Raw genomic sequence first — 7404 nt, forward strand, 5'->3', positions numbered from 1 at the left:
AACATGATGCCCATCAGTGCTAATAAAAATATTGGAGTCCCAGAACTGATCAGATATCCATAACTGTTATCGGTGTCCGGTTCTATGATTCCAGAATGTGGTGTCTGTCTCTGCCTGACCTTCCTCCAGTCTAGTCCATCTGCTCGGTCAGCTCCAGGATCTTCCTCTGGATGTTGCGGTTGAACGGCATCAGCAGATCGTCCAAGTCCACCTCCAGGGAGAAGTTCTGCTTCCGTCTGTCTATGTGAGACATCAGCTGCTGGGTGGAGGGAGGCTTCCCCCAGACCTGAGACACAAAACACAGGAGAGGAAGGAAATTATGTCCTCAGCTGGCTCACTGACATCTGGAACTGTTAGCAGTGAAAGATTTACAGCTTTGCTGTGTAAAAATTGATCAAAATGTGCTCCCCATGCAGACTTTCAGTCAGTGCAGCATGTTATAGAAGATATAGAATAGATTTATTCACAACAACTTGCCGTTTTTGGCACAAAGGTGATATCCACAGTGCTTGTCTTCCCTGTAGTGATCCTTGTGTTCTGCAGGATGACACTCTTTGATTCCTTCTGCTGTGCCAGTGTGAGTCCTGCTGTAGCTGTCGATGCCTTGGCGTGAACTGAACCTCCTGCAGAAACTCCCTGTGGAGACCATCAACATTTACTGATCCAGACACACAGACACAAAGCAATGACTGGCAGATGTCAGATTCAGAGTAGAAGAGTTAAGATAAATGTAGGAAGTAAAAAATATCAAGAATGAAACACTAAATTAGGTTTCTGTCATTAAAGGTTTGCAGATTACGGATTAAATTCACAATTTCTCATTTTTCAACAACTCATAGTAAAGACACAGAGGACATAAAACTACAGTGTCAATTAATTAGAGAGACTTTACTTCGTACAAATAAAATCTGGCTCCTCTGATCAACTCGTTTTTAAGTTAAAATGTAAAAAATAAATGCACAATATCCATCCATCATCTACACCACTTAATCCTCATCAGGGTCATGGGGGGTGGAGTCTATCCCAGCTGACTGAGGGTGAAGGTTCACCTGACAGGTAACAGTTTATCACAGGTTCACCTGGACAGGTAACAGTCTATCACAGGTTCACCTGGACAGGTAACAGTCTATCACAGGTTCACCTGGACAGGTAACAGTCTATCACAGGTTCACCTGGACAGGTAACAGTCTATCACAGGTTCACCTGGACAGGTAACAGTCTATCACAGGGCTACACAGAGACAATCACACTCACATTCACACCTACGGACTATTTAGAATCTCCAGTTAACCTCAGCATGTTTGTGGACTGTGGGAGGAAGCTGGAGAACCTGGAGAAAACCCACACATGTACAGGAGAACATGGAGACTCCATGCAGGAAGATCCCAGAAAGGCTGGGACACGAACCGGGGATCTTCTAGCTGCAAGACGACAGTGCTAACCACCACGCCACTCATCCACAAAATCCCACGCTATAGAACCGACTGTGGCTGAGCTGGATGTTACTCTTCTTGCCTGCAGATGAACCATCCAGATATTTACAGCTTCATCAAGGTGCTGCAGCGTCTCTCCTGGTTGGACTGAGACTCTGACTCTGCAGCTGTTTATTATCTGGGCCTTTAAGAGCATCTACTCCAGCGTGTCCTTGTTTCAAGCATCCTCTACATTAAAGTTTAAAAACAGTCTGAGTGGCTCTACTGTCTGGTGTACTGCACTGATTCTATGAGAGAGCACTGAACGGATTCTATAATCAAACATTATGGGAATGCAGCTTTAAATTTTGGAGTCTCTACTGCAGCTGCATCTCTTTGCATGTAAACTGAAGCCTTTCCAGTCATTCTGTTTGTGTGTCCAGTAAATACATGCATGGTCAATATCAGTTACAACAGTAAAGGCGTATTATTAGATAACATTTAGCTGACATGGAAACCAAATCAGCAACGACGACTTCATAAAGAGAGAAAAACATGTTCCAATGAAACTCATTATAATTAAAATGGAAACTGGTTTAGTCAGATCAGCTGGATTAAAGATGATCAGTGAGCTTCTGGTTAAAAAGTCAAATCTAATTCTTTCTGTCTGTTTTTCTTTCTGTCAGTTTTTCTTTCTTTCTTGTTATCAACTATGTGATTATAGATGTACACAGGTTGACTGTCGGACTAATTATTGTCCTGGATTTCTGGCTCAGAGCCATCAGTAAGTAGATTCATGCATTATTTACAGTGATTGATCAGTTTCTAAGTCACAGTAGATGGAGTTCAATGGTCTTTTGTTCTAGCAGGGAGTGAATCCTGCAGTTCTGTTGAGGATTATTGTCTCATATGGTAGAGAGCTGGAGGTGAACCAGTTGACCAGATTCCCTCCTCAGGTAGGGTAAAACATGTTCAGTTGTTTGAGATTTATTCCATCTGATCGACTCTTTCCTGCTGCAGCTACACTGAATTATGAATATTCCTGAGTGATTTATGCCACAAGACCACCAGCATCTTACGCAGCCTTAATAACTAAATCAATACGTTTTGGAGGAGCGTGGCCTCCTGACTGGAAAAGCAAAATGAAACAGCAGCAGGGTCCAGATATATAACAGAATATCTGGAGTGACCTGCTTTCAGGAATCAGATCAGGTCTCCCTCAGGCTATCAGGAAAATTGATGAAAAGTTTTACTGCTGTATCCTGGGAGTGGATCTAAACCCTTCTGCTCCTCAAAGAAATCCCCTTTTCATGTTTATTCAGAAAAAAAAGGTTTAGTGCATTTCAGTCAACAGTAAACTGACATTGTTACACAAACAGAGAAATCAGGAAAAGTTGGAAGCCAGAAGGTTTTATTATGTTCTCAGAGTTCTGGTCAGAAGGTTTTAATGGTTACTTCTTTACCTTCACTTTAGCAGGTTTGGTTTTTTGATTGTTGCCCCCCTTTCCCTTCCCCGGGTCCTTGGGTTTGGGCAGAGAATCCATCTTATCTTTGACCAAGTTGATTACTCTGGAGTCTCCAAAAGCTCTGGCCACATCCAGGCAGTTATGACCTGCAGGGGAATGAAATACGACAAGTCAGATCAGAGCAGAAACAACACTTTAGTGATTTAAACCTGATGAACTCTTTACACATCTAATGTATGATGATATGTAAGAGAGGGATAAGCGTATCCAAAAGTGTCAGTCCGACTTCCACATTGCTAAACTGCAAAGACACATTTACATGAGCTTTTTGGTGCTGGACCTTCATCAGGGAAAAGGTTTAGTACAAAGAGAGAAGCCGTCTTAAACAGGAAGTGGTCTGACTCCACACATCATAGGGAGGTTTGAAACACCAAAAACATTCCACCAACTGACTATTTTCCATACCATACAGGAAAAAGAATCAGGAATGCTTAAAACCTGCCGCACTCATAGAAAGACTTCAACTTACCGTTTACATTTATTTATGTTTCTTTTTTCTTGAGTTCAAAAGAAAACCAGAGATCGCTGGTGATACAGCAGTGTGTTACGGCAGCTTTTCAGTCCTGTGTTTTTCACTGTAGTGTGTTTTTTTTCTTGATGCCAAACTTTTTTTTTTTTTTTTTTAAAACAATCGGTGATTTAAGTGTTTTTATTTTACTCTGTGATTATCTTGGAGGAGTGAGAGAGGAAATGGATGGAGAAGACCGTTGCTACCGTTGCTCAGAGGAGTTCTACCTGTGGAGCAACAGAGCCAGATGGATATTATTTATTCCAACAGGAGCCTCTGATCTCACTGAGATCTCCAGAACTGACAGGATGAGACATGATATTCTGGAGGAACTTCTACAGACGAGATGTAGAGGGAGATGAGCTGGAGGAAAAAGGAACAGGAGGAAGGGAGAAAGAGTTTGGACAGAGGCTTATAGAGCGGCTCTTCCATCTGTTATCATGGAAATGTTCCTCTATGGGTGGTATGACGGAGGAGCTGGAGACACTCGTCAGGACACAAAGACTTTACTGGGAAAGCAGCCTCATGTTTTACACGGAAAAGTGGCTGAAAGACTGTATTACCGAGAATACCACCAGAGTCAGAGGCTTCCGGGCTATACGAGCGGTAAGAGGAGAGGTGGAAGACAGATGGTGGAACCCTGCTGTAACACGTTACCATCAGAGAACAGATCTGTAGCAGGACACTGAACTGTTAGCAGTCAGTCTGAGATCATTCTATCTGCCACGGCAGTTCACTGTGATCATTGTTGTTTACGTTCCTCCTACTGCACACGCTCAGACTGGAGAGACCATCTCCTCTACCCTCCTCCTCCAACCCAAACTTCTACCTTCATCCTCTCCAGCTCTGGACCTCCATCAGTCCCACCTCCCCTCACTCCTCCTCCTCCTCCTCTCTAAGTTAACATGCTGCTGCTACTAATTAACTTCCTATTAAGGATCAATAAAGTATAGATTCTATTCTACAGTACATATGTAGATGAACCTGCAGTTGAAGAAATACCCAAAAAGTCACAACTCTGTGGGACAGCATTACAAATAGTAAAGAGGAAAAGTGAACAACAGTTATAAAACATCACAGCAACACATTTCCTAGAGACCTTCCTCAGTCCATCTGAACCTTTAAACATTTCGGTCGAACCTTTGTTGGTCTCTGCATTCACTCTGGCCCCCGCCTTGATGAGGAAGTCCACGCAGGCGGGTTTGGAGCTTTCAATGGCCCTCATTAGTGGCGTTCCTCCACCAAGGGCCTGAGCATCCACAGCAGCTCCGGCCTTCACCAGGAGCTCGATCAGTTCCACGTCTCCGGTGTAGGCAGCGTGATGGAGGGGCGTCCACAAGAACCCGTCAGACATGTTCACATCAGCCCTGTCAGGGATGGTTAGCCGTTATCAGAGTCTGCTTGAAGAGGCTTTATTATACTGAAAATAAGTCTGAGCAATGGAGAACTTTAAATCAAAGTCTCAAAATACCATTTCAGAACAAGAGATCTTTGAATTTACAGCAATTCTTTGGTTTCCTGGTTTGATTTTGTGATATCTACTAGCTTACACATGGATCTGTAGATGTTGTAGAAGTTAAAACTTATATATTATACATCTCAGAGAACAACAAAAAGATGGATACCACACAATGAAACCATGTCAACTACAAAATCTGTGTTCTGAACAACTTTCAAGTGTCTGTATGCTAATTTTATACTGTATAGTAAATAAATCTAACCACGTTTACCACGTACTACAAGCTGACAGTTTTATCTGTTTGTTTGTTTTTTTTTATCTTGTGCATGAACGCTTTAAACACATTATAAGAATTGGGTTTTTGTTGCAGCTTAACTTATGATGGAAATTTTGAACAAAATATAATATATTATATGGGTTCAAGTACATTTAAAGTTGAATAGCTGTTACAAAATTAAGTCCTTTTTGAATATTTACAGTCTGCAATATGTTCAACAATAGTTATTACATATATTTGTAGTCAAACACTATTTCTCTACAGAGTAAGTTTTTTTTGCAGCATTTCTAACATTCTGTACAGAGTTTAAATTGAGCTACTATTGCACAAGGATGGAATGAACCATGACCATTTGGATCTCTTCCATATCAGCTGATCCTCACTGATGACTTCCAGCTTTCCAGCGTCATGTTAGAACTATTGGCACTAATGCAAACCAAACATTTCTTGCAGCCACAGTTTTATATCATAAACGCTGACTCATGAATTGGCTTTGACTATAAAAGCACAATCAACTGGAATCTAAATTCATTAACTCTCATGTTTTTTTCATTTACGGGCACCAAAAAATATTGTTTCCTTGTCTGAAAAAAATCCAAAAATTCTGCAAAAAAAACTCCCCAAATTCCTGAAAATTTGCAAAACCCTCAGGAAGAAAATTCCAATAATTCCTTAAAAGTTTCCCTTAAAAGTTTTATTTTTAAAAAAAATCCCCCAAATTTGGAAAGAAAATTCTTGTTAATATTTAAAAAAAAAAAAAATCTTCCAAAAAATCCTAAAAATATCTAAAGTGATTCCATATATATCAGTAAAACTTCTAATATTTTCTTTAAGAACATCCACAAAAAAAAATCAACCAAAATCCAGTGAATTTTACTGGATTTTGGTTGACTTTTTGTGAACATTCTTAAGAAACATTTTTAACATTTCTTTTTTTCCACCAAAAATGTTCAAAGTTTTCCCAAAAATGTTGAAAATGTGGACATCAGAAGTTTCACTGTGAAAATATATTTTTTTCCCACATTTTCAAACGGGTCAATTTTGACCCGCAGGACGACACGAGGGTTAATAAGACGTCTCACCCGTGTCCGAGGAGGTACTGGGCGACCTCGTAGTTTCCACTGGAGCAGGCGACCATCAGCGGCGTCTTGTAGAACTGGTCATGAACGTCCACAGGAACCCCACGGCTGAAGGCCAGGTCCAGGGACTCCAGATCTCCGCTCTTCACGCAGTAGTTGATGCTGACGTAAACCTTCTCTGGCTTCTCCATGTACCACCCGGAGTCGTTCATTATGGGATGTGCTGGTGGGTGGTCGGGGTCGAACCTCCTGATGTCTGAGGGGTTGTAGTAGGTTTCGATCATGAAGTGAGGAGGGCCTCCGTCCGGTCGTCGGGTCATGACCTCTAACGGCTGGGTGCAAACGGGCACGGGGAGGACAAATTTACCCTTCTTCTTACCTACTTTACCCCCCTTTTCGCCCTTTTTCTTTTTAGGCATATAAGAGGAGAGGAGGAACGGTTTCTTTATGTACTTTACACCTTTGATGAAGTCGTTAATGTTGACGTCCTCCTGTCTTCCCTTTTCATGGGCTGAGATGACTGTACGAAGCTGTTCCAGTTCCACCGGAGCCTTTAGCTCCTCCAACACAGAGATAAACTTGTCTTTGTTGACTGAGTCCGATTCGTCCCCGAAGGCTTGACGTAGCTCCGTCTCATATTCGTGAGACCAGTCATGGAGGGTCAGCGCCCAGACGTCTGACATGAGGTTGACATCGCTGGACTTGTTGCCTTTCCCCTGCTGCTTCTCTGCTTTCCGGAGCTCCTTGGCTGCTGCTTTGTGACCGGAGTCTTTGGCAATCTGACGAGGCAGCAAACCTTCCTGGTTCTTCAGCTTCGGGTTACAACCTGCACACAGAGGAGTTTCATGAACAATATAAACATATGGTAGAATTACCCCATTTAATCTGGGACTGCAGCTGCATATTGTTCATTTCATTTCCAGGGTCTACATGTGTCACAATAGAGATATAAGCTTACAGTATATAAATACAAAAGGCCAGTCCTGATCCTGGAACAGCAGTCCTTAAGGGCATCAGCAGTCGTAACCACTAAACTATCTCAGCCTCATCAGCCGGAAAGAAAACAATCTGAAATTCAGTGTCGTCTACTGTTGGTTTCTCTCACGGTGGTCTGACTCACTGGATAAAGACTGCAGGGAAAAT

At 42.1% G+C, this 7404-nt stretch overlaps 1 protein-coding gene across 4 annotated transcripts in view; it reads right to left on the reverse strand.

Moving 5' to 3' along the window:
• ankef1a (ankyrin repeat and EF-hand domain containing 1a) overlaps positions 1-7079 on the reverse strand; it is a 31253-nt gene extending 24174 nt beyond the window's left edge. For 3 of the 4 annotated variants that reach the window (XR_008603504.1, XR_008603505.1, XR_008603503.1), the window contains exons 1-5: positions 6265-7079; positions 4587-4813; positions 2876-3024; positions 478-636; positions 120-286 (exon numbers count right to left, since the gene is read on the reverse strand). Coding sequence is in view for 1 of the 4 variants with exons in the window: in XM_055015892.1 (XP_054871867.1) it covers positions 131-286; positions 478-636; positions 2876-3024; positions 4587-4813; positions 6265-6944 (1371 nt within the window). In the remaining 3 variants the exon portion in view is untranslated. Of the gene's footprint in view, positions 287-477; positions 637-2875; positions 3025-4586; positions 4814-6264 lie in introns of all 4 variants that reach the window. The other variant, XM_055015892.1, reaches the window with a different exon arrangement.
• Positions 7080-7404: the final 325 nt, after the last annotated feature.

The sequence above is a fragment of the Amphiprion ocellaris genome, chromosome 12, assembly GCF_022539595.1.
Source record: "Amphiprion ocellaris isolate individual 3 ecotype Okinawa chromosome 12, ASM2253959v1, whole genome shotgun sequence".
NCBI classification, from domain to species: domain Eukaryota; kingdom Metazoa; phylum Chordata; class Actinopteri; family Pomacentridae; genus Amphiprion; species Amphiprion ocellaris.